We start from the raw sequence: 27,212 nt of genomic DNA on the forward strand, positions 1-27,212 counted from the left end.
ATTTGTTGGGTCCACTTCCTCATAGACACCAGTAATCCTTTCAACTTCATATCAGATCATTGTTAACCAAACTGCCTTCATCTTTGTGTCTTACTCCTGTGTTTACTGTGATTATTCCAAAGTTTCACTCCAAACCATTAAATTTTTAGTCACCTCTATTCTATTCCGTACTAGTTCTACATCATCTATTAGTTTTGCAGTAGAGGTGTTCTCGTCCTCAAATGTGCTTCCTTACCTCTACAAACTCACTTTTTAACAATATACAATAAGCAAATACACTATACAATAAATATACAATATACAATAAACAATATACAATAAACAGATAACATTTTAAGATGTTATTTGTAAGTACGTCTATGTGTGTGGGTCTATGTGTATGTGTGCATATACATGTACTTAAAAAGCCCAAAAGGCTTTTATCTACTTTATCAAAATGTTATAGTTTTCTGCTGTAGTCAGTGATTTCTTTTCTTTTTTGCCTATCTCAATTTCCTAATTTTTTTCATAGTGAATACAATATGTTTACACACTGATGTTGACAGACACACACATGCAAACGTAAATGTTCTATATACATTTCTAGAAAAATAGTAGATTTCCAGAAAAAAAAATATTGAGAAGAGGTGAAATGATTTGTCTAAGCAAGTCAGTTGGTAGGACTGTTTCCTTCAACTATACTATACTGTTTCCAAGATGTTTGCTTCTCACAGGATAGCTACACATTTTCAGAGAACTGAAATATCCAGCCAAGGACTAAACATCTTTATGTCAGTCATGTAAAATGTATAACATTCCAAGAATAATATCCTTCCTCAAGCTATGTGTACGAGTGTTGTCTTTGAAAAATAGGAAAGTAAGCTGTGTCAGCATTCTAATAGCCAGCATATAATCTTTGTCTGAGACACAGATACACAGTGGATATGAATGAAAACCTCTCCTACTTTCTTAGTGACCAATTTTGTTCTTCTGTTTTAAGCTTGAGCAAGTATAGCCCGCAGAAAATGTATTCATCAAAACTGTATCGAAAAAAGGAAATTCCAACTGGGCATGGTGGCTTATGTGTGTAATCCCAACAGTTTGGGATTGTCTTATTATTGGCAGGAATAAGCAAATATATAATAATAAAGAACCGATTTCATTGTCAAAATATAGATATGCTAGAAAGAGGACGGCATGGTAAATTTTGACTGTTTTATCAACTTTAACTGTATCACCTAGTAACACTTACAGATCAGCATATTTATATCTGGCTTATCATTATTTTTCAAGGCTAACATAAATTTCAAAAGAAAGTATTGGCTGGGTGCGGTGGCTCACGCCTGTAATCCCAGTATTTTAGGAGGCCGAGGCGGGCAGATCAGGAGGTCAGGAGATCGAGACCATCCTGGCTAACATGGCAAAACCCTGTCTCTACTAATAATACAAAAAAATTAGCCAGGTGTGGTGGTGGGCACCTATAGTACCAGTTACTGGGGAGGCTGAGGCAGGAGAATGGCGTGAACCCGGGAGGCGGAGCTCGCAGTGAGCCGAGATCGTGCTACTGCACTCCAGCCTGGGCGACAGAGCAAGAGTCCATCTCAAAAAAAAAAAAAAAAAAAAAAGAAAGTATTGACCAAAGGAATACAGGAGAATCAAACACAAACATTCTAAAAATTCAGAAATCATAATCTGAATTTCAGCATCGGTAACATTAGCAGGTGATTATTATTTTACATGTATAAACCTCAATGGGCTATAGAATAAAACATAAAAATGAATATAGAAAACAAAGAATACAAGAAGTAGTATCATTTATAATGGGTTAATACAAAAAATGTGATGTGAAAAATGGACTACAATAGAAGATGTGGAAAGTAAACCCTAAAGATTCTTTGAAATATAATAGAAAAATTCATGATCGATCTAGAGAAAGGGCAGTAGAGGTAAGGTGAAAGGGGAAAGAAAGGTTTTCAAGGAAATATTTAAAAACTTCCTTATCAGTCTAGTATCTGGAACATTCTAACAAACAAAACTAAATTTAATAGTTGTGTCCACATGAATGACTTTGGATGCCCAGTTTTATAATTTAGTGATGCAAGTTTACAAAGACAAATATTTTACAGGGAGGATATAATAGTAAAATTTGTGTAGAGCTAGAGCATCTTTAAAAAGCACTGAGACCTTATTCACTTGGCTACAGTTTCACTTCAACGAATTTACATTCATTCACCCCACACTATTCAAAAGGTTGTCCCAAATAAGAATAGGAATGAAAATAAAGAGAAATATTATTTTTTACTATAGCTTTTATCTGAGTTTTTTGTTTACTGTATTCAGTCTTGACTTCAAACCAAGTTTATTTGACAAGCACTTGGTGGGGTAAGACTAGACACCAAACTTTTCCTTGATGAAAACCAATGTGGGTGGCTTCTCTGTATTTTTCATCTTTTTTCAAGAGGGTGCCTCTTTGTGGTGGCATAAGATCTCATATAGCTGGGTTTGCGAAAGCCTGCTGCCCAGCCAAGCTAAGCGCTCAAAAGTAAATTCCACTTCTGAATTCTACTGGATTAATAGTGATCAGAAGATTCAATCAATCTGAAGCCAGGAAAGAAATTCATACAGAAAATCATCGCCACCATCATCATCAAATAAAAATAAAGCTTCATATATAAAGCTCTATGTTACTATCACACAAAATAAACAGACATGGTTCCTGTCTTCCACGAAGCCTCCATGCTAGAGCAGATGATGTGACACAGACATATAAACAGACATTCCCAACACAGACCAGAGACGTGACGGCTGCCACTAGCTCAGAAATAAATCAACAACAGCTAAATATTTACAAAATGTGAGAGATTTATTATGTGCAATGTATTTCGTATAATACATATAATAGTCTCTGTAATTGGTGAGGACTGAATGAAGGTACAATTCTTTTGTTTCCTGATCCTACTCTCTCTCTGACTTCTCATGTAAGTTTTAACCTGACAGTGACTATTTTATATTATATAAAAACAAAATAATAGCATTTAAATTTTTTCCATATTACATACACTACATGAAAATACAGTAAAGCAAATTCTACTATGATTTCTGCTGAAAAGAACCAGGGCAGAAATTCAATTTTTAAATCCCTTATCAAAAAATATTCGCACATAATATACTTCACATACCAAGTAAACTATTTGGGGGCACTAGCTTTTGGAATAGCTGGTGTTAACTTCTGATCAGAGATAGGTATCTGAGTGTTATAAATAGTACTATCATTCTCAATCAAATGTTACCTGTTTCTTTTCTCTAAAACTTCCTCTGGCCATCTTCATCTCTGCGGTCCTTCTTTTTCAAATTTATTTTGTTTTCACTTTCTCTCGCCTTCTTTGACTGTAGAATTCACAGATATAAAAATAAGAAGCTCCCCAAATAGATGGACAGTGCATGGGATCTTTGTCCCTTTGGTTTTGAAAAAGGAAGGAGTCTGTTTTTTAAATAGCTTAGAAGTATCCTAATAATGACTGTGAATTAAGAGACCTTAGAGATTATCTGGGCTCCAGATACAGTCAACAACTTTCAGTACCTCAAATGTGCCATGTTCTCTCACATCCAAGCATTTCCTGTAGTTGGATTCTGCTTTATCTCCACCTTAACCACGCCAACACCTACTCACCTTTCTACAAAGGGAAACTTTAAGTGTTGCTTCTGTACCTTTCCTTGAGTATTTTCACAGCCTCTTGTATTTCTCCTCTTACAGTGATGCTTATCACATTCTATCTTATTCACCCATTCACTGACTTGATGTCCCACAAGACTGAAAGGTTTGTGTAAGGAGGAACTAGGACTTTATCATCTCGCTCTATCACAACACCTGGCATATGGTAGGCATTTAATGAAGGTCTGTTGAAGAGATGAAGGACAAGCCTGACCAAAACAATTAAAATATGTTCTATAGCTCTAGAGCTGCACTACCCAACAGAACTTTCTAGAATAATGGAAATGCTATCTATGCTGTCCACTACACTAGCCACTAGTCACATGTAGCTACTGAATGCTTGAAATGTAACTAGTGAAACTAAATTTTCCATTTTATTTATTTTTCATTCATTTTAATAACCACATACAGTTAGTGGTTAACATATTGGACAGTGCAACTCTACAGTTACAACAGGAATATAAGATATTATGCATGACTTGGTTTGATTATATTGTTTAATACATTGATTGCCCTTTAAAGTATACTTTACTGAAATAATTCAAGTTTCCTATGTGAAATGTCTCTTAACAGATTACACACTTTTCGAGAACAGGAATTTTATCTTGCTCATCATCATCTTATATGTGGTAGATACATAAAATTTTTCTACTCTACTCTACTCTACCCTACCCTACCCTACCCTACCCTACCCTACCCTACCCTATTCTATTCTATTCTATTCTATTCTATTCTATTCTATTCTATTCTATTCTATGACAGACTCTTGCTCTGTCGCCCAGGCTGGGATGCAGTGGCACATCTTGGCTCACCGCAATCTCTACCTCCCAGGTTCAAGTGATTCTCCTGCCTCAGCCGCTCAGGTAGCTGGGATTACAGGTGCCTGCCACCATGCTTGGCTAATTTTTGTCTTTTTAGTAGAGATGTTGGCCAGGCTGGCTTCAAACTTCTGACCTCAAGTGATTCACCCACCTCAGTCTCCCAAAGTGCTGGGATTACACCTCTGCTCCATCTTTGCCTATGCTATTTTCTTTATCAAAAGCCTACCTCCTACCCCAATCCCCTCTTAATCTATCCAAATTCAACACATACCATAATGTCCAGTTCACATCCACCTCCTTCATGAAGCACTTACGTTAATAAAATGATTTGATCTGTCTTGTCTACACAGTCCTCTTAGATAGTTGATTCTGCTTTTTCTATAGATGTTTGAATATTTATATTCTACCTCTTCCTAGTTAAGTTCTCTGAAGACATAAGTAATATCCATTTTGCTCTTTCTGCAATGCTTAGCTTAGTGTTCTATACTAGACAGGACTAGAATATATATAAGTCTCACAAAACAGCTAATGTAATTACAGGCATTCAGTTTAAGATGCCAAAGAATGTCTGATTCAGAAGTAGTAAGCATTTATAAAAAACACTCACACACATACTTTTTTCCTTTGCTTTTAGAATCCTCTAAGAGTTCTGAAGTTGCACTCTGCCAATAATCTCTTATATGTCGTGTTCCTGACAATATTAGATACTAACATTTTCAACTATTTCTATTTCTTAAAGAGGTTCTTTCCCTCTTCCTTCTCCTTTTCCTCCCCTACCTACTACTCCTACTTTTGGCCAATTTTTCAGAAGACATCCTTACTTCACCTCATTAAGTTTAAAACAAGGTGTGATGTCACTTAATTTTTTTTTTCCTTGAAGAAAGCAGCTATAACATCTGTCCTTCCTCAAAAGATGTTTTTGGACCTGCCAAACTTCAAGATGTCATTTAGGAACAAGTTTAGACCACAGGATGCACATCTTATTGCAATGATATGTTACAAATCTTTATAAGCAATCTGCCTCTGTTCATGTACATTTTCAGAATGTATGGCAAGGTTTAATATCACTTCTTCCCATATATCTGTCCATTCATTAATATTGCAGAAACACTTCATTTACTCTTCCACGCATAGATTTTATTACTGCTTAAAACCTCACACGTATGTACTTTGTATTGACAATGATACTTCAAAATAGCTTATTATAGTTCAAAAGTTTGGACAATTGTTTTTAACTTCCATTTAATTTCTATAAATGAAGTCAGGGAGCATTGTCTACATATGGTTTGTGTAACAATTGGTTACCTGGGGAGATGACTCTTGAATCTTTTGTGACAATACTGTTGCTAACATAAGCAACAAAAATTAAAGAAATTCTGGAATTAGAGTGGAAAGAGTGACTAATCTTCACTGGAAACAGTGACTTAGACTTCATTCTGGTCTTCATTTGTCCCAATGAAGAATTTTTTGTTCAATACCTGTAGATATATTAGTTTGATGGTTCTAATAGCATTTGGAAATATCTATTGCTTTTTCAACATTTGTGAGTCACATGGGGTTATTTACGCAAAAGAACAGGAGGTCCAGAAATGTTTCCATATGTTAGAAAATGATTTCATCAGTTTAATAAGGCAGAAGAAAAAATGTGATTGATTTTGCAAATAAACACTAAGCTACGGGAGGTTTCTTCAAGGTTAACAACTTTGCAGCCACATCAGATCACCTCATAAAATAACAGAATAGTATGAAGTCAATTATGATTTATATGTTATAAAAACATGCAGTATGGTTAAAGTACAATTTAATATTCTAAATTCAGATAAACCTGAACTTTCACTTATTGATAAAGTTGTGATCTTTCTGCCTACTCTCTTGTGACTCTTGGGATCATATAATCAAGAAAAGGCAAGTTCCAACTTTCTAACTTCAAAACTTTTAACCATACTGTTACTCTTCTGCTTAAGCCTTTTAAACTGGGAAGATGATAAGCTGCAGGAAAAAATGGGTACTACATTAAAGTCTAAAGGCAGTTGCCTTATTTTGGTTAATAAACCATTTAATGTTCAATTTCTGCTCTGAAAAAGCTCATAAAAATTTAACTTGACAATGGCAAACTATCACAGACGAAAGAAGAAGACTCAAAGCCCATTAACAACCAGATGATATTATTATTACACCCAATTGCAGACACAATGAGTGACAGTAAATTTCAATGGATACAAAACCACAGGCACCAACTATGTACAGGCACACCTCACTTGTACTTCACATATATTGTGGTCTTTTACACATTGAGGGTTTGTGGCAACCATGCACTGAGCAAGTCTATCAGTGCCATTTTTCCAATCGTGTTTGCTCATTTCGTGTCTGTGTCACATTTTGGTTATTCTCACAATATTTCGAACTTTTTCATTATTATCATACCTGTTATGATGATCTGTGATCAGTAATCTTTGATACTGCTATTAAGGTACCACAAACCGCACTCCTATAAGATGTCAAACCTAATAGATAAGTCTATGTGTTCTGACTGTTCCACCAGGACAGCCATTCCCCTGTCTTTCTGCCTGTCTTTGGGCTCCCTATTTCCTGAGACATAAAAATATGAAAATTAGGCCACTTCATAACTCTACATTTCTCTGAATCAGGTTAGACAAAAAAGTGGAAAAAAAATGAAAAAACCATACAATGGCCTCTAAATGTTCAAGAAAGAGGAACAGTCACACATCTCTCACTTTAAATCAAAAGCTAGAAATAATTAAAATTAATGAGGAAGACGTATCAAAAGCTGAATCAGGCCAAAAACTAGGCCTCTTGCACCAAATAGCCAAGCTGTGAATACAAATAAAAAATTCTTGAAGGAAATTAAATGTGCTACCCCAGTGAACACACAAATGCTAACAAAGCAAAACAGCCTTATTGCTGATAAGGAGACCAAACGTCTGCATAGAAAACCAAACCAGCCACAACATTACCTTAAGGCCAAAGCCTAATCCAGAGCAAGGCCCTAACTCTCTTCAATTCTGTGAAGGCTGAGAGAGGACAGAAAGTTGTAGAAGAAAAGTTGGAAGCTAGCAAAGGTTGCTTCATGAGGTATAAGGAAAGAAGCCATTCCATAAAAGTGCAAGCGAAGCAGCAAGTGGATGTAGATGCTGCAGCAGTTATCCAGAAGATCTACCTAAGATCACCAATGAAGGTGGCTACCGTGAACAACAGATTTTCCATACAGACAAAACAGCCTCACACTGGGTGGGGGGAAAATGCCACCTCAGATTTTCACAGCTAGAGAGCAGAAGTAAGTGCCTGGTTTCAAAACTTCAAAGGACAGGCTGACTCTCTTGGTAGGGGCTAATGCAGTTGGCAAGTTTCTAAGTTGATGCCAGTACTCACTGGCCATTCTGAAAATCCTAGGGCCCTCAAAAGTTGTGCTAAATCTACTCTGCCTGTGGTCTAGAAATGGAACAACAATGTCTGGATGACAGCACATCTGTTTATAGCATGGCTTACTGAATATTTTAAGCCCACTGTTAAGACCTACTGCTCAGAAGAAAAGATGCTTTTCAAAATATTAGTGTTCATTGACAATGCCCCTGTTGTTTTCATGCCTATTAACACAGCATCCATTCTGCAGTCCATAGATCAAGGAATAATTTCAACTTTCAAGTTTCACTATTTAAGAAATACATTTCATAAGGCTGTTTCTGCCATAGATTGTGATTCCTCTGATGGATCTGGATAAAGAAAATTGAAATCCTTCTGGAAAGAATTTACCATTCCAGATGCCATTGAGAGTATTTCTGACTCATGGTAGGAGGTCAAAATATCAACACTGACAGGAGTGAGGAAGATTCCAAACCTCATGGACTACTTTGAAGGTTTTAAGACTTCAGTGGAGGAAGTAACTGTAGATGTGACACAAATAGCAAGAGAACTATAATTAGAAGTGGAGCCTAAAGATGTGACTGAATTGTTACAATCTCATGACCAAACTTGAACAGATGAAGGATAAGGTATGAGCAAAGAAATTATTTTCTTGAGATGGAAACTATTCTGGGTGACGATGCCAAGAACATTGTTGAAATGACAACAAATGATTTAGAATATTTCATAAACTTAGTTGATAAAGCAGTGGCAGGGTTTCAGAGGACTGATCCCAATTTTAAAAGAAGTTCTACTGTGAGTAAAAGGCTATCAAGTAGCATGATATGCTACAGAGAAATCTTTCATGAAAGGAAGAGTCGATTGATTCAAGCATCATTCAATGAACTTTATTGTTGTCTTATTTTAATAAATTGATACAGCCACCCCAACTTTTAGCAACCACCTCCCTGATCAGTCAGCAGCTATCAACACTGAGGACCCTCCACCAACGAAAAGCTTATGACTCACTGAAGGCTCAGATGATCATTAGCATTTTTAGCAATAAAAACTTTTAAATTAATGTATGTACATTGCTTTTTTGTTTTTGAGACAGAGTCTCGCTCTGTCACCCAGGCTGGAATGCAGTGGCGTGATCTCAGCTCACTGCAAGCTCCACCTCCCGGGTTCACGCCATTCTCCAGCCTCAGCCTCCCGAGTAGCTGGGACTACAGGCACCCGCCACCACACCTGGCTAATCTTTTTGTATTTTTAGTAGAGATGGGGTTTCACCGTGTTAGCCAGGATGGTCTCGATCTCCTGACCTCGTGATCTGCCCGCCTTGGCCTCCCAAAGTGCTGGGATTACAGGAGCGAGCCGCCATGCCCAGTCTGTACATTGCTTTCTTAGACATAATATTATTGCACACTTAATAGACTACAGTGTAGTATAAACATAACTTTTATATGAATTGGGAAACCAAAAAAAGTATGACTCACATTATTGCAGTAGTTACTTTATTGTGATGGTCTGACACCGAACCCACGATATCTCCAAGGTATGGCTGTATACTGTAAGGAAATTTGCTACCAAAACCAAAATATTTCTAACAGTGCTGCTGGGTTGCATATATCTCCAGACCCCAATTTCTGTTGCAAGAGGTCCGCTCTACTTCTACTCTGTCCCAGAAGACATCCAGAGTTCGCTGTATATTTGTAGGAAATAGGGAGGCAGCATTTCTACGACCACAGAAGTTCAAAATGTCTCCTATCTGAACTTAATCATATCTGATCCTACAACCAAGCAAGCCACTGGCTGTAGGATCACCTCCCACTCTTAGGAAAGTCCACCTTAAAATATATATTCCTGTGGACCATAACAAATTACTCTGAGCCTATGTACATCCAGACTCTAGTATGCAATAGGAACACTAACATATAACTATATATTCAATTTAATACTTTATATACAACTCCACAAGACGGATTTTTTCCTTAACAAACAGAACTATTTACCTAATTTTGCCACAATAGCTATACTTCTTTTTGATCAGCATTCATTTCTAAAAAACATCATCTTTCCTATAGTTGTAAATGTTTTGCTGGCTCAAGAAGACATGAAGATGAATGGGATATGTGAAGTTTTCCTCTAAAATAGGAGAGTAGAAAGTGTTTCTTAAATATCTAATTGAAAACACTGCCTTTTAGGCTGCAGATTTTTCCATTATAATATGTACATAACACAAAGCAACTTAACTGTTAAACATTAGGAATTTTCTGACATATACACAAGTGAAGATAAGTTTTTTTGTTTTTTAGGACCAAATATTAGTCTTTCTACAAAAACACCTTAAGCCTGAATGTTCTTAAGTCATCTCCCAAGTCATTTGCTTCAAACAAAACAGTCTCCTTCCAAGAAAGATCTGTATTTTAACCAATACTTCTAGGGAAGTCACATTACTGATGAAATAAGAAATTATGAATATAATAACAACTCTTTTTGGAAGCTAAAGAAAGACAAAGAAGAAAACATAGAAAAATGACAACAAATATTTAATGGAAAGTCTTCCATGGGCCAGACATTAAAATGGGAGCTAAGGACACAAGGTAAACCAAACACAGTCGCTACCCTCATGAAATTTATAATTGATGCAATGCCATTATTAGATTTGTCTCACATCGAAAGAGCTATTTATGTTGCCATCAATCCATGAATGAAAGCTAAACATGCCTTACAGGAAACTATTTCCTAACCCCTGGAATAATCTGCTCCTCTAAACAAGAGGCTAATCAACTGGACCTTCCCATTCCTCTTTGTCTTTGGGTAATTTTACTATTTATGCTTTATGCTGTACATTAAGTCATGGGGATATAAAATATAGATGTTTATTAATGATGATGATAATGGTAATAGCAATAGTTAATTTTTAATAAGCACGTGTTAAGTTCAGGGCACAGCACTAGACACGTTACATTTATTATTGGTCTAATCCTCACCACAACCCTATTTGATAGGTATTATTATGTGTAACAGGGCTACTATTAAAAGATTACTGTTTTATCAAATATATTAGATCAAAATAAGGGACTTAAATATATCAAATTCAGAAATCTAATTTTACTTCTTTATTCTTCTATCTAGAACCACAGTTAACAACTTAATCGGAAATATATAAATGCAAGTTTAAGTTATAACTACCCTGTTCCTCAGAAAACATATGCAAAACTTAGAATATGGCAGAAGATAGGGAAGACAGAAGTAGTATATCCATCCCTTCCCTCCTTAAACCTGTGTTTTTTTTTTTTTAAAAAAAGCACAATATCCATTTGTATGATCATATTGCTTATATCAAAGACTTTTGTTTTCTCTAAAAGAACTCTTTTGGCCTAGCGTGGTGGCTCACACCTGTAATCCCAGCACTTTGGGAGGCCGAGGTGGGTGGATCACGAGGTCAGGATTCAAGACCAGCCTGGCCAAGATGGTGAAACCTTGTCTCCACCAAAAATACAAAAATTAGCTGGGCATGGTGGTGAGTGCCTGTAATCCCAGCTACTTGAGAGGCTGAGGCAGAGAACTGCTTGAACCCTGGAGACGGAGGTTGCAGTGAGCCAAGACTACACCACTGCACTCCAGCCTGGGTGACAGAGCGAGACTCCATCTCAAAAAAAAAAAAAAGAACTCTTTTAACCAGGGATGAAATTTAAAATTTAGAAATTAATTTCTTTAGCTGTTTATTCCACGAAGAGACATTAACAACTTTTCTCCCTTTCCTATTCCTTTCTACTTCATTTTTCAAAAATAATTATCATCTGATTAAAGGTTGAATTAGAAAAAAGTATTTTCAAATTCCCCAAAAGGTATCCCTCAATTCAAAACGGGATATATCACTAAGAGCTGAGAGTTCCAAAACTCTATTTTGGGATTTTCAAATCCCAAATTCACTCTACATCTAAAGATTACAGTTCTTAAAAGGAACCCAAACAGCCCTTCCTCTAAGATGCCTATTTGAGAAGACAGTTATCTTTCCACAATCCTGAACTGGAGTGACTTTTGAACACCCCTTTCGATAAAGTCTAATTACAACCACTTTTAACCTTTTAAGGGTTATGAAACTCACTGAGAAACTTGTACAGGATATGGACTTTCATCCCAGAATAATTCTAAGTACATACACATAAAATTTTATATAATTTTAGGCATTCCATACACTTACTGAAACCCAATTATGGACCTCAATTTAAAACTCTTGGTCTGGGCCAGGCGCAGTGGCTCTTGCCTGTAATCCCAGCACTTTGGGAGGCTGAGGCGGGTGGATCACCTGGGGTCAGGAGTTCGAAACCAGCCCGGCCAACATAGCGAAACCCCATCTCTACTAAAAATACAAAAATTAGCTGGGCATGGTGGCTTGTGCCTGTAATCCCAGCTACTCAGGAGGCTGAGGCACGAGAATCGCATGAACCTGGGAGAAGAGATCACGCCACTGCACTCCAGCCTAGGCGACAAAGCGACACTCTGTCACAAAAAACAAATAAAAAACAACTCTTGGTCTGTTTCCTCACCAATGACATACCCTTCAATATCACGAGAGCTTGGTATCATGTGTGAAAATAATAAAGTGAAGCTTTTTGAAGAAAAATCAATGGAAAGAAAAATGTTTAATGTCCCAAGATGAAAGGGGTACTTGGCAATTTGGGGCATCACTAAGCTGACTGTACTCTAAAAGATCTCACCAAATGGCACTAGAGAAGCCATCTAGAAGTTAATATGGTCTTAGGCTGTGCACAAACCACATTAATCTCTCAGACTTCCGCTGCCAACTAACACCTTCTTGCTTTAGATATTTTGATACCATTTAATCAGTGGAAAATTTTGACATTATAGTATAACCAGATTTTCCTTACTCTTCCTGATTATTGTCTAGAGGACAGTTTAGTTACTCATTGTAGCCAAGGGAGGTCTTGCCTTTCCCTTGGCTACAGGGAGTACAACTAGAAAAAAATATTTTAATACAGTAATACATTCAAGGTAGGTATGATTCTTTCTTTTTGGTGAAAGGGCTCTCTGGCTTATCCAACAATCACAATGATTCAAATTCAGCTTCTTGATCCACTCTCAATCCAGCAGGTTTCAAGAAATGTCTATTGGGTATCTAATAACTATAAGATCCATAACGGCAGGGTCCAGGTCAGCTTTGGTCATAGTATTCCCAATGGTTAGCTTGCCTGGCACACAGTAAGTGCTCAAAAACTACAACTTTAAAATGCTAGCGAAACTCTTGCAGCAACTACTAGTTCAACTGCTAGGTATGTGAGCTTGGCAAGTTACTAAGTATCTCTGAGATAGTTTATTTACCTAGAAAAGTGAATAATAATATTCATACAATTAGTACTAAGATTAAATAAGATCAAATACATAAACACACTACAGTAGTATCAAAAACACTACGTTACTCTTTAATGTAAACCTGTTTTTAAGGCCTATTAAAATATAGCTGAATTTTAAAATATGACATTATAGTCATACTGATATGGTTCAAATTAACTTTACAACTACATTTTTACGAAACAACAAAGGGCCGAGAAAGCTAGGAGCAAAAATATTAAAATACAGAGACAAAGACAGCTAAAACAAACAAACAAAAAACCCTCATAAATAAGGCAATGTTTTGAAAGAAAATAACTTCCTTATATATTTGTGGCTTAAAACACAACTAATACTTTCCAAGTGACAAAGCTAGCACAAACATAGCAACTGGGAGATTTAGTTTTCCCAAAATTATTCTCCAGCTCTGTCAAAAAAAAAAGAAATCTTTACTTCTTAGAGGCACGTACTCTAAGATGAAATTGTCTTGGTGGTACAAAAGAGCCCATTAAAATGTGCTTTAGTTTTCTTCCCCCTCCATGCCCCCACTCCCGCTGCCTGTACTGTTTTCTTTTAAAACTAAGTCCTATAGCGCCATCTACTGTGTCTGTTCAGATCATATCATTTTTGCTGGTTTTATCCCAGAGTGCTGATGAGAAATGTAGCAAATTTAGAATCTGTCACTTTATACAATATACTTAGATGTAAATATCTACACTATCTATATCTATACCTATATCTATATTTCCACCCACATGCTAGTATCTGAGCAACAATTTTACCCGCTTTCTTTCCACTTTCTTCTTAAGGAGGCCCTAATTTATTATAACCCACGTATCACAATAGGAACCAAAATGTTTACCTCTATACATTAGAGGGAAGAGGTACAGTAATAATAATAACAAACTTCTATTGAGGGCTTACCATATGTCAAATAGTGTTCTAAGTACTTAATCAATATGCCACCATGCAAATAAAAGTAAGCATCTTGAGGAAAAGAGCCGTGATTCACTGTTCTTTTAAAATAAATGAACGTCGACTCCACAGCCAACCGTTAAAAATAATTAAGCCGGGCGCGGTGGCTCACGCCTGAAATCCCAGCACTCTGGGAGGCCGAGGTGGACGGATCACAAGGTCAGGAGATCGAGACCATCCTGGCTAACACGGTGAAACTCGTCTCTACTAAAAATACAAAAAATTAGCCCGGCGTGGTGGCGGGTGCCTGAGGCAGGAGAATTGCGCGAATCCGGGAGGCGGAGCTTGCAGTGAGCCGAGATCACACCACTGCACGCCAGCCTGGGCGAGAGTGCGAGACTCAGTCTCAAAAATAAGAATAAGAATAATAATTTAATTAAATAAATGGATGGATGAAGGGATGGGTGGAATAATAGACAGACGGATGGATATAGATGGCCAGCCCACAGCTCCTGTGATAGTGCCTATCATGTTTTTTAACGCACAGGGTCTTTTTCATTACAAAGATGTAGGCTTTAGCCAGAAAATTCAACACATTAGGGAAATCTCCAGTTAATTCAAAACCTCCTTCTTCCTCCCTAAGTGTTTATTTAGGGAGTATAAAGAAAAAATTTTTAAAAGGTCACTTATAAACATGGTTTGTCTCCAATAAAATGTGTATGAGTACAAGCCCCATAACTTACATAGCTAAATAAGTGATGTTTGTGAAACGTATCAACCAAGAACTTAATCTAATACTACTAGTACACAAACATTTTTGCAATTTCCTTTAGAATCACTTTTGAAAGCAATAAAAGAAAATAAGTTTTACTACTTTATATTTCATTCAATATATTTAAATCTATTACTTAGTTTGACCACCCATCTTATTTATCACACTTGGCTTTAAATGACAGTTGACTGTTTCAAAATTCAAAACAGGCTGCAAAATAAAGACCTGCCACCACAGAAAACTGACAAAGAACGTACTAAGAAAGGAACATGCATAAAATGGGTATATAATCTTCTATGATCATTTCGAGAGAAACAACACCTATATAGACGTACTACTGCTGACATTTAAAAAGAAACTCAGACATCATATTTTTAAGTCAGTGAACTTTATAATTGCAAGTATTCCCATAGTAGTTTTCATTTGCTACACATATAAATGTTCTTTGCCTTAAGTCTTCCTTTCATGAAACTATAGAGACTCCGTAATCTTCTTTTTGGAAGATTTGACAGGCTTTGTAATTTCAACATATTGACATTACTCCTGCTACTTCACATAAACCTTCACTTTAAGTTCAGTGTGTCCGCCACCATATTGCTCAATTCTTCTACTATTCCAAATACTCTGAAGAAGCTTCCCAGAAATCCTTGTTTGGATCAGCAAAAACAATTTGGTGTCATCAGCAGATTTCACCATTTCCTTCTGGAGTCATTAAAACACTAAACAAGCATGATCGTGGTATCAATCCTTGGGGTTCCTATCATTAACCTCTCTCCAGCTGAAGTCAAGCTATTCTCTGCTACATTGTGATTTCCGTAATAGGGCTAGGAGGTGTTTATTTGCCAGAGGTTTAAATGTTGATAGATTTTTTTAATGAAAGTTACAAAATGCATTACGAAAGTAAAGGGGAAAAATCCCAAAGGAAAGGCCAGAGAAATCAGCAAAGAGAGCAGCTCCTAGTTGAGTTGTCTCATCCAAGCACACTGTCTCATATTTAACTGATTCTTAAACCTCTACAGGATTTTAACCTTTCCCCTCCAATTACTTATTTCTGTTATAATTAAATGAGAGACTTTATTAAACACATTTGAAAATTCTCTATGAATTATAACCAGCAGGTCCAACTACTTTATTAGCTTTTCCTCTCTTTACTACATTTAAAGAGAGAAAAGCAAACAGTCGTTACCCAGAAAGTAAAAAAGCAAACAGTTTTCTACCCAAACTGGTCTGTACTCTGAACAAGAGAAATCACTCTTTCTTTTATTCAAGTGCAAATCTGTTTGAAGCTTTCATTCTGCTTTCCCAGCCGGCTCTCTGCAGCTGCATAAAAGATGAGACATGGGAATGAAAGAAAACTAGGCTGGGGCCAAAAAGCAATACTGTCCATATGCAAACTCACTCAAAGAGCAGGAGTTTCTGTACATCCTTTCCCACTTTTTCCATTTTAGCAGACCCCTAGCCAAAAGGAGGAGGTACTGTGCTATACCTGTATGTCCAATACTGTTTAAAACAACTTCTCATGTGAAATCAGGGGAAGGATAAGGTTACTAAACCTCCAGTCCTGACACAGAGCCCGAGGCATTCTCAAAGTCAACTTTAGCTCTAAGCTGGCTGTAATTAGGCAAGTTTAAGAGAGAAATAGGGAGAGTCTCACAGGTCTCTTAGAATGCTTGTGGCAGAGGCATAGCAGCAGTGAGCAGAATTCACTTTACCTATTTTACCCCATGCAAAATTAAGGCAAAATCCTCCCCCTAAGCCAAAAGGCAAAATCTTCCCCCATGCCGAATCTGCAATAGACTTTCAGAATGTCTGCAAACCCATTAGTCTACATGCAAGGGTGTCAGGTAACCTTATAATCCCAGCATTCTCCTCAGGCCAGCAGTGAACCACACACAATTGAAAAAGTTCACCACCTCAAAAACAAACTCTGCTGGGATCAGGAGGGTATTCTCAAGGGTTTTGACTCAGATGTCATTATAACTCCATGTTATTTTTAATACTGTTCTTTGGATTTTGCCTCACACAGAATTCCCAAGTTACAGAAGGACCATGAACAATATCCAGATGTATAAAATGCAAAAATACTTCCCTCCTACTTGTGGGTTCCAAGATAAACACCACAAGAAGCACATGTGACTAAACTTAGAGCTCATTCCAAATTAAATACTGCATCATGTGCACAGTTTAGGGCTTAAAAAACAAACCCCACAAATATTCTGCACGGTTCATAAGCCAGGCTTGGGCAAGCACATGACTACGTTGTAAGAAGGAAATGTGAATTGGAGAGTAGAGGTAAAGGGTGAAAAAAGTCTGAGTCAAAACCTTTCCCAGAAAATTGGTGCTGTTTTCAGCGAACATTTGTATAATATGGGACATAGATGAAAGAGGAAATTGTATTTTTCTGTGCTTTTTTTTTTTTTTTTTTTTCCCTATTGATACCATTTCTAAAACTGCCCAGCAAATTGGGAAACTCTGCAAAGATTTCAAAATCCCCAGCCTAAGCCAAGCACAAACATCATTAAACACAGATACAAACACACACACTGAGGTAATGAGAACTTATATCTCTGACTGACCAGTCCAGACAGAAGCATCCTTTGACATATAAGCTGAGTTCTGGACACAGTACATGGAACCTTATGGGACACAAACAGGAGAGTCAGGCAATGTGAAAAGACTTCTACACTATTGTTATTGTGTTTCAAAAAAAAAAAAAAAGCAAAAAATAGATGGATAAAGTAAAAAATAAAAAGATAGCAGAGAGATAGTTTGGCTAGCTGGGTGAGGTCGTTTTTCTCTCACAACTTAACCTAAGCAAAAGCTTTTAAGAAATTCAGACTGGGAAGGCCGGGTGTGGTGGCTCACTCCTGTAATCTCAGCACTTTCGGGAAGCCAAGGCAGGTGGTGGATCACCTGAGGTCAGGAGTTTGAGACCAATCTGACCAATATGGCAAAACCCCATCTCTACTAAAAATACAAAAATTAACCAGGTGCAGTGGTGTGCATCTGTGATCCCAGCTACTTGGGACTGAGAAGTCCCTGCTATTTGACAGCAAGGAGTTTCACAACTACCTTAACATATCTTTACATCATGTACTGAACACAATTCTCTTGGGGGCTGTGTTCTAAAGGATAGGCCTATGCCCTCAATGTAAAATATATATATGCATCTATCAAATGCTACAGTTTTATATATATAATTTTTATTTTATATATATATAATTTGTTATGAGGCATAATTACAGAATATATACCTAATGAACCCAGCACCTAATTTATAAATTAAAATATTTCCAATCTGCTATTGACTAAATGTTTGTGTCCTCCCAAAATTAATTTATTAAAACCCTAATTCCCAATGTAATGGTATTTAGACCTAGGGCCTTTAGCGAGGTAATTAGGGTTAGATTAAGTCTTGAAGTTGGAGTCCCTATGATGGGAACAGCCATGTGAGGACATAAACAGGAAGAGGGTACCTAACCATGCTTCCACCCTGATCTCAGACTTCCAGCCTTCAGAACTGTGAGAAATAAATGTTTGTTATTTGAGCTACCTAATCTATGGTAATTTGCTACAGCAGCCCAAGCTAACTAAAACACAATCCCAATGAAGTTACACATGGGCCCCTACCGAAAGCCATCTCCCTGCCTCCCTGCAATGATCATCACTATTCTGAATTGTGCATTTTTTCACTCTTGCCTTTTTTTAAAGAAGTTCTTAACATAACTGTTGCAGTTTTCTTTCTTAAAAGGAATTAGTATTTCACTTCCTACTGTCAATTTTATATATACTATCTAGTTTATGAAAGGAGCTTTACAAAAGCATGCACAATTTGGCTTCTACCTTTTTAAAGTTATCATCCTAGAGTAAGATGACACATATTACAAATTGGGTACGTTCATGTATTTAAAATGAATTTCGTATTCCCTTTTTTGTTCCTGTTTGTGTGTGTTTCCACATTGTGTGCGGGGGGAGGGGATGGGGAAGAGTAAAGCCTTTATCTAATATATCAGAAAAAAATATCTGCCTGTATGTCTCTCTTCCCCCTAATATAAGTACTTCAAGATATGAAATTATTTCTTATGTGCTCTAATTTCCAGGTACCTAGCAGAGTGCTAAATGTCAAATGATTATTTTTCAACTAGTCTCACCAATTAGAGACCAGATGCTTTAAATGTTTCACAGTCAGAGCTGGTCAACAACAACAACAATAAATATTGTTCTTTTGATCAGTATTTTCCTTACATAACAGATCTCTTCCTTTCTCAGGCCCAAGTTTACCAATTATCTCTCTAGATGGCAAATCAGTATAAGTCACTACTTCACTTCCTCAGCTGCTAAATAAAAATCTTAGGTGGCAATGAAATTGTTAAGTGAGACCATTTTCTCGAGAGTCATACAGTGCTAAGGAGTCCATCTGGGTAAGCACACTATCACTAATACAATAATCGTATTTGAGCTATTCTCAACCACAGATGCCAATACGACATTGAGACATCAACTGTTTTCTACTGAAAGACAGCATCATCTACAAAGCAAACTATACACAAAATGACCGAGAAGCCCCTACTATTTGACAGCAAGGAGTTTCACAACCACCTTAACATATCTTTATATTATGTACGAAACACAATTCTCTTAGGGGCTATGTTCTAAAGGATAGGCCTATGCCCTCAATTATGTCACCATTATGCAATATGCTCGTGATTACAAATTTGTCCATCCACTTGAAGGAGCAAAACTGACAGTTACTGTCACTTCAGAATCGAAATCATGTTGTATGGCCTCCGTCAAAAGTATTATTTGTTAGAAAACTTTCCTGACTCATCTCTTGATTCTGCTCAATGCACAAGATTATCTAAAACTCTCTCTGGGTGTGGAGAGGAACCAGAAGAGAAAGTGCCTGAAGAATTTAAACCTGTCACGAGACATCAATATAAAGAACCTTTCTTAAGGGACAACTGCATTGTTATTCCAGAAGGCTTAACAGTTACACGTTAAGAAGCAAAGCTTAGAGAACTATTCATATAAATGTTTAATTAGTCTGGAATTAGTTCTCACACTTTATAAAAATGAAAATTTAAAAACTGAAACACACTGGAGCACATGCCAGGCCTCTTTACAAAACCCACACCTTTTCACATAATCCAGCTGAAAAGCCTCAGTCAGGAATCCATATGGATTTTGACAAGTCATTCTACAGAAAAACCTTGAGAAGGTGGACATCTTCCTCAGAAGGCCATCAGTGCACTATTTCAAACCCCTAATGCAAAAAAAGAAAAAAAAATTACTTATCTGTGCCTGTAACTTGCCAGATATGCCCATTTCTTAACGTAACTCAGTTTTAAAGTCCACTTTTAAAATACTCTCACTATTACCATTGTATTTCAATATCAACCTGAAGCTGTGGTAAGGATCTCAAATGGAATGCTGGGAGAGATGGACCAATGAGACAGGCAAGTGGCCGCAACCATCCCAGTGTGTTACTCCATGTCCATCAACACAGTCTACCTGCTCAGTTCCCAATGGGGAGCACCTCCATTCATACTGTGTCAAAGACACACTTCATTTTCTCTACCTACCTTCCCCTCACCACTGAAATATAAGTTTTTCTTGCCAATGGGTTACTCCCACTATACCTGAAGTAAAAGAAAGAGAACAGCTCGCAGCACGAGATGTTAATCAACGTGATTAACAGAGGAGATTTCTCTGGTGGTGATTTGACAAAAGTAGAATTATTGTCATCTCTGCTAGAACCAGCTGGTTTTATTTTTAGCTATATCTCTAACAGTATATCTTACTTGAGACAACAAAGGAAACAACTATTCTTTTCTCACTACCCCAATCCCTATCATTTCCCTAATTAGCTTGTAACTAGGATATCACAAAGACAGGAAGAAGAAGGTGTGTTATGTATGGTAGGACATTATGTTTCACTCTTAGCAGCTTCTGTCCTTTTTTCGGCTTCTCATAATTGTATTACATATGGATTTAGGGCTCAGCATTGAATTTCAATAAAAGATAACTGTTATCCCCTTCATGGCAACCTACTGCAAATACTTCTAAACTACTTTACTTCATTATGCTAAAATATTACATTTACATATATGTGTATACAACATATTTCTGCTTCAAGGAAGATCATCAAGAAAGTAAAAGGACAGAATGGGAGAAAATATTTGAAAATCAAATATCTATTAAGGGTCTTGTATCCAATATATAAAATTAGCTCTTTAAAACACATAATAAAAAGACAACCCAATTACAACCGGGCAAGAGATTTAAATAGACATTTCTCCAAAAGAGATATACAAATGGTCACTAAGCACTTGAAAATTCTCAACATCATTAGCCATTAGAAAATGCAAATAAAAACCACAATGACATAACCACTTCACAAGCACTACAAGGATTATTGTAATTTTTAAGAAAAAGATGACAAGTATTAGTGACGATATGGAGAAACTGGAACCCTAGCTCATTGCTGGTAGGACTTTTGAAAAGTGGCTTCACAGTTCCTCAAAATATTAAACACAGAGTTGCCATATGATCCAGCAATTCTACTCCTGGGGATATAACCAAGAGAAATAAAAACATGTCCAAACAAAAGCTTGTACATGGATGCTTATTACTGCATTATTCATAATACCCAAAATGTGAAAATAAACCAAATGTCCATCAACCGATAAATGGAAAAACAAAATGAGTTATATTTATACAACAGTATATTATTTGGCAATGAAAAGGAATGAAGAATACTGATAACATGCTGCAACACTAATTTTGAAAACGTTACGCTATATGAAAGAAGTCAGTCACAAAAGAACACATGACTCCACTTTTATGAAATGTCCAGAACAGGCAAATCTATAGAGATAGAAAACAGTGATTTCGGAGGGCTGGCGGAAGATGGAAATGCAGAGTGAGAGAGTGGCTGCTCCTGGGTACAGGGTTTCTTCTTCGGATGGTGAAATGTTTTGGAATTAGACTGTGGTGATTGTTGCACAATCTGTGAATATGCTTAAAAAAAAAAAAAAGAACCCTAAATTGTGTACTCTAAAAGGGTGAATTGTATAGTATGTAAATTATATCTCAAAAAGTTGTTAAAATTTTTGTTTTTTGAAGGCTTTTTATAATGTGTCCTTTATAAAATAGACCTTTACAAAAAGGTCTATTAAAAAAATGACATCTATTTTCTCATATGTATTCTTGAATATGAAAGTTCTGGCATTCAACAAATAGATGTCAGCCTACTGACGTTATCCTCTGGTGTAGTAGAATTCTGCCATAGTGAAATCCCTCTCTGCCCATCTTTTACTACTCTACTTGACCTTGTCTTAGTTCTCATGCTCATCTTAAAAGATGAAGTCCTCAGCAGGTCCTAGATCCTGAAGGAGCAAATAATAGATGTCATCAGTGCCTATTATTTTAGAAATAAGAAATAAGAAGACTGCAGCTGGGCTATTTATCTAAGACAATGCAACAGAATCCACTTTAAAATTTAAAAGAGTTGGCCAGGAGCAGTGGCTCACACCTATAATCCCAACACTGGGAGGCCAAACAAAGCAGGAGGATCCCTTGAGGCCAGGGATTTACAACTAGCCTGGGCAACATGGCAAGACCCCCATCTCTACAAAAAAATTTTAAAAGTAGCATGGCATGATGGTATGTGCCTGTAGTCCTAGCTACATGGGACACTGAGGCAGGAAGATCACCCAACCCCAGTAGTTGAAAGCTGCAGTAAGCTATAATGGAGTCATTGCACTGCCATTTGGGCAAGAGAGCAAGACTGTCTCCAAAAAATAAAAATAAGAATTTAAGAGTTGTATTTGTAGAACTGGCACTACAAATCCATCTCTAGCATACAACTGGTATATCTTCTGGTTATCTTTGAAAGTTAAAGATATATCTTTAACTTAAAGATATCTTACACTCAAAGTAATTGCCTAATCATCCTCACATACGTAAAAAAAGTTAAAAGATGGTCTTCCTGGCATATCCAAAAATTAACTCTCTCTGAAAGGATTCCTATACAAATCTATCTTATACCAAGTACACTATAGTCAGATTTCATTCATTTAACCAAAATTTATTGAGCACTCACCACCTACTAAACACTGAAACTACATAAATAAATTAAATTAGAAAAGACCCTACCATAAAAGAATTCATCACTATGGAGAAACACAAATGCCTTGTAAACAGGCCATATGATGGTGTGCTATATAGCAGAGGAGAGTATGGTGCTGTCAGGAAAGCATTCAAAGTCAGAAGCCTAAATTCTACAAAGAGCCAGGAAGGCTGTAGACTATAACCAGGAGACACCTTGCTGAGGTTTCTCATCTGATCCTACCATTCATTCAATGTATGGACATTCCCCCCACCAATAAGAGTCAGGGATTGAACAACATGCTCCAGATTCCTCAATAATATACACTCCCTGCCCTCAAGGGGCTAATTTTCAAATTATGTCAACTAGAGTACTCCAGAAACTCTTTTCTCTGATAGGGGAATGAAATAGAGAATATGAAACAAATAAAACTAAAAATAAAAGGTATTCTTCCACATATTATTTAACATACTCTACAGGAAGGAGGTCAAGATTTTAAGTTCAGATATTTTAAACTCCCTTTAGCTATCAACTCTCTGAGGGTAGAAACAGCACCTTGTATCCTCAGCCAGAATTCCTAATTCCCATTAAATAGGTGTCAAATAAATAAAGAAATGAAACAATGGTAAGCAACAAATGCCATAAATACCACTTTCCTGAGCTAATTATTGATGGCATTTTACTACTTCCTTCACAATATGCCTGTTTACTTTCTCCTTTTCTTTTCTCTTGCCCTCCCACTTCTTTCCTCTCTTTTTATCTTTATCTCTTCCTTTCTCTCCTATTTGAAATCTGCATCTTAAAGACTGCCACCAGCTGTTCTCACAGGCAATTGCTTTACTAAGTAGGCCACGAGGATCCTAGTGAGCAATGAAGTATTCACAGTTTTCTAATTAAAAAGCGCCACCTAGTGGTTACAGTTCCCTTCATCCTGATTGTACCAGGAAATCTGAAAGTTAAGCAGTATTAACAAATTCCAGGTCTTCTATGGTGCCAGCTTGGTCTAATGGCAGCATCAGATACAATGAACCCATTTCCTTTCACATCTGACAACCAAGTTAGAAGTAACTCATGTTGATAGTCTACGAAGCTTTGTAGTCAGGTGTATATTGACTTTACTTATTACCCTAAAGTAGACAAATTATGTTACTTCAATTCTGGTAGAATTAAAGGTATAGGCAGTGCCTGACTCGGCAGGAGCACGGAGGTAGCTCCTGCTCTTCCTGAACTCCTCAGCAGAGATGTATTCAAGGTGGCTGACTAGAAAGATTGGACACTCACCCTCTCCAGAAAGAAGAACCAGAATTACTAATAGGTAATCAAAATAATCACACCTCAAATAGAACATCTAGAAGAGAACGCTAGTGTCCAACAGGCTCTAGTCACAGGAAACACCTGAGGCAAAGAAGGAGAAGGAAGCAAGTGACCAACTCAGCCAAGATCAGCTATGAGCCCCAAGGGACTCACTATCACAGGGAAAGGGTAAGTGAGAGAACCTTAACAATCCATGTTCCCACTGTGGACTGCTGCAATCCAAACCATGGGAAAGCTCCTCTACCCACACAAACCCTGACACTAGCAAGGGTGGTCATCTGGAGACACACAAGGGCTTTGCACCAGACAAGGAACTCATGCTGGGTCAGTCACACCCCCAAGGCCTAAGCTGCTACCGCAGAGCACCAATATGAGAGCACAGCTGTCATAGGACTGCATCCTGACCTGGAAATCAGAGGCCACGTATCTCCACATTCTGGGATCTCCCACTAACAACTCCACTGTTGACCCAAATGGCTACAGCAGCATAGCACCGGCTGGATTCAAAGGTGCTCCAGGTCCCCAGTATTCTAGTCCATAGAAAACAATGCTCCTCAGGGAATGGTGCAGTGTGCCAAAAAGTTACAGTGTACCAAAAGTGCATTCTACTGGAAAGGCAGCACAAATTCTGCGCTCAAGCTCACCAGTAGAAAGATCTCCTTCCCTTCTCTGCATGTTGCCATAGCAGTAGCTGTCACTAGGAGCCCAGATGGGTAAGCATGATAGCTGTCTGGAGCTGGAAGCAGTGACCCTGCCTGCACCAATGAGTGGCCTCTGTGCTCAGCTTTACACATATACAGCAGGAGCCTCTCTCCTCCTCTGCATACCACTACAGCCACTGCCACTGCTGCTATTGCCAGGGGCTGGGGGTGGACAAGCCGGAGGGCTGCCTGTTTGGGGCTGTAAGTAGTAACTGTGCCCCCACTGGTGGTGTGGCCTCCATGCTTAGACTCATACATGAACATGAGGTCCCTCCCCTCCTCAGCATAGCAGTACAGTACTGTTGCCGCCAAGAGTGGACAAGTCTAAGAGCTATGTGTCTGGGGCTGTGGATGGTGACCCTGCAACACAGCCACCATCAACATTAGCGCATACTACTTGGGGCCCAGAGGGTCTTCTCATCACAGCTGCTGCCACTGCCCACACCATACCAAATTCCCAGGGACTTGAGAACTTGCTCACCTGCCCACCCCACCTCTGCCACCACCACCTCAACATCTGAGCAAGCCATGGGGGAGCCAAGAATTGAATCTCTTGGTCCCACTAAAACTAGTGCCACTGCACACTGTCCTGGGGCCTAAGAACAGGTATGCTCAGCCCACCACTGCCACCAATAAGGCCCAAAGAATGACCTACCTAGCATTCCTGTCCCACCAAACTTCACTATACACTCCACTGATAACCACGCCATAAACCATGGAGGAAATCACAGATAACACAGATATTGTGTATAGCTAAAGAAATCATACAGAGACTATACAACTGAATGCACCCAGAATCAAAGCCAAAGAGCGCACTCAACGAGCACCATTGATACATCTCCTATGAAAGAAAATCCAAAAGCAGGAGCTAAACATTGGGTACACATGGACATAAAGATGGGAACAACAGATGCTGGAAAATACATGAAGTAGGAGGGAGGGAGGAAGACAAAGACTGAAAACTACTTATTGAATACTGTGCTCACTTCCTGGGTGACATGTTCAATTGTACTCCAAACTCCAGCATCACATAATATAACTTTGTAACAAACTTGAATATGTACCCCTAGAATCTAAAACAAAAGTTGAAGAAAAATTAAAAAAATAAAAAATTAGAAGAAGCAACTATTATACTAGGTGTGCAGATGTCGACACAATGACATAGAAAATATGAAAAAGCAAAGAACTATGACACCTCCAAAGGAACATAATAATTCTCCAGTAACATATCCCAATAAAAAGAAATTCAAGAAATGCTGGGCCGGGCACTATGATTCACGCCTGTAATCCCAGCACTTTGGGAGGCCAAGGCAGGTGGATCACCTGAGGTCAAGAGTTCGAGACCAGCCTGGCCAACATGGTGAAACCCCCATCTCTACTAAAAATACAAAAAATTAGCCAGGCATGGTGGTGGGCACCTATAAACTCAGCTACTCAGGAGGCTGAGGCAGGTAAATTGCTTGAACCCAGAGGCAGAGGTTGCAGTGAGCCAAGGTTGTGCCATTGCCCTCCAGCCTGGGCAACAAGAGCAAAACTCTGTCTCAAAAAAAAAGAAAAAAAAAGAAATCCTGGAAACAGAATTCAAAATTATAACACTAAAGAAGCCCAATGAGATACAAGATAATTTCAAAAAACAATACAAAGAAATCAGAAAAACAATTCAGGAAATAAAGGAGGAGTTTACCACAGTGATAGAACAAAAAAGAAACAAACCAAAATTCGGGAACTGAAGAAGTCCTTGAAAAAAATACAAAGTACACTCAAAAGCATCAACAATAGACTAAACCAAGCAAAAGAAAGAGTCTCAGAACTTGAAGATGGGCCTTTTGAAATAACCCAGCCAGACAAAAAAAAAAAAAAAAGAATAAAGAATAAAAAAGAATGAACAAAGTCTCCATAATATATGGGAAACCATAAAGCAACCAAATATATAAATTATCAGTATCCTCAAAAGGAAAAAGAGAACAAAAAGGCTCAAAAACCTATTTAATGAAATAATAGATGAAATTTTCCCAAGTCTACCAAGAGATTTAGACATCCAGGTACAGGAAGACCAGTGATCCAATGTGAAAGGTCTTCTCCATGACACATTGTATTCAAGCTGTATAAAGTCAATGACAAGGAGAAAAGTCTTAAAGCAGCAAGAGGAAAATGTCTAGTCACCTATAAA

At 37.7% G+C, this 27,212-nt stretch overlaps 1 protein-coding gene across 18 annotated transcripts in view; it reads right to left on the reverse strand.

Annotated features, from left to right (window-relative positions):
• The window catches only part of LOC105472874 (RAD51 paralog B), an 861,624-nt gene that overhangs the window by 730,917 nt on the left and 103,495 nt on the right, over positions 1-27,212 (reverse strand). Inside the window, exon 9 of one of the 18 annotated variants that reach the window (XM_071099982.1) lies at positions 17,617-26,115. The exons of the other annotated variants lie outside the window; for them this stretch is intronic. Coding sequence (XP_070956083.1) covers positions 26,005-26,115 — 111 coding nt within the window. The 3' untranslated portion in view covers positions 17,617-26,004. Of the gene's footprint in view, positions 1-17,616; positions 26,116-27,212 lie in introns of those variants that run through there. 18 annotated transcript variants of the gene reach the window in all.

This window comes from Macaca nemestrina, chromosome 7 (genome assembly GCF_043159975.1).
Source record: "Macaca nemestrina isolate mMacNem1 chromosome 7, mMacNem.hap1, whole genome shotgun sequence".
NCBI classification, from domain to species: Eukaryota; Metazoa; Chordata; class Mammalia; order Primates; family Cercopithecidae; genus Macaca; species Macaca nemestrina.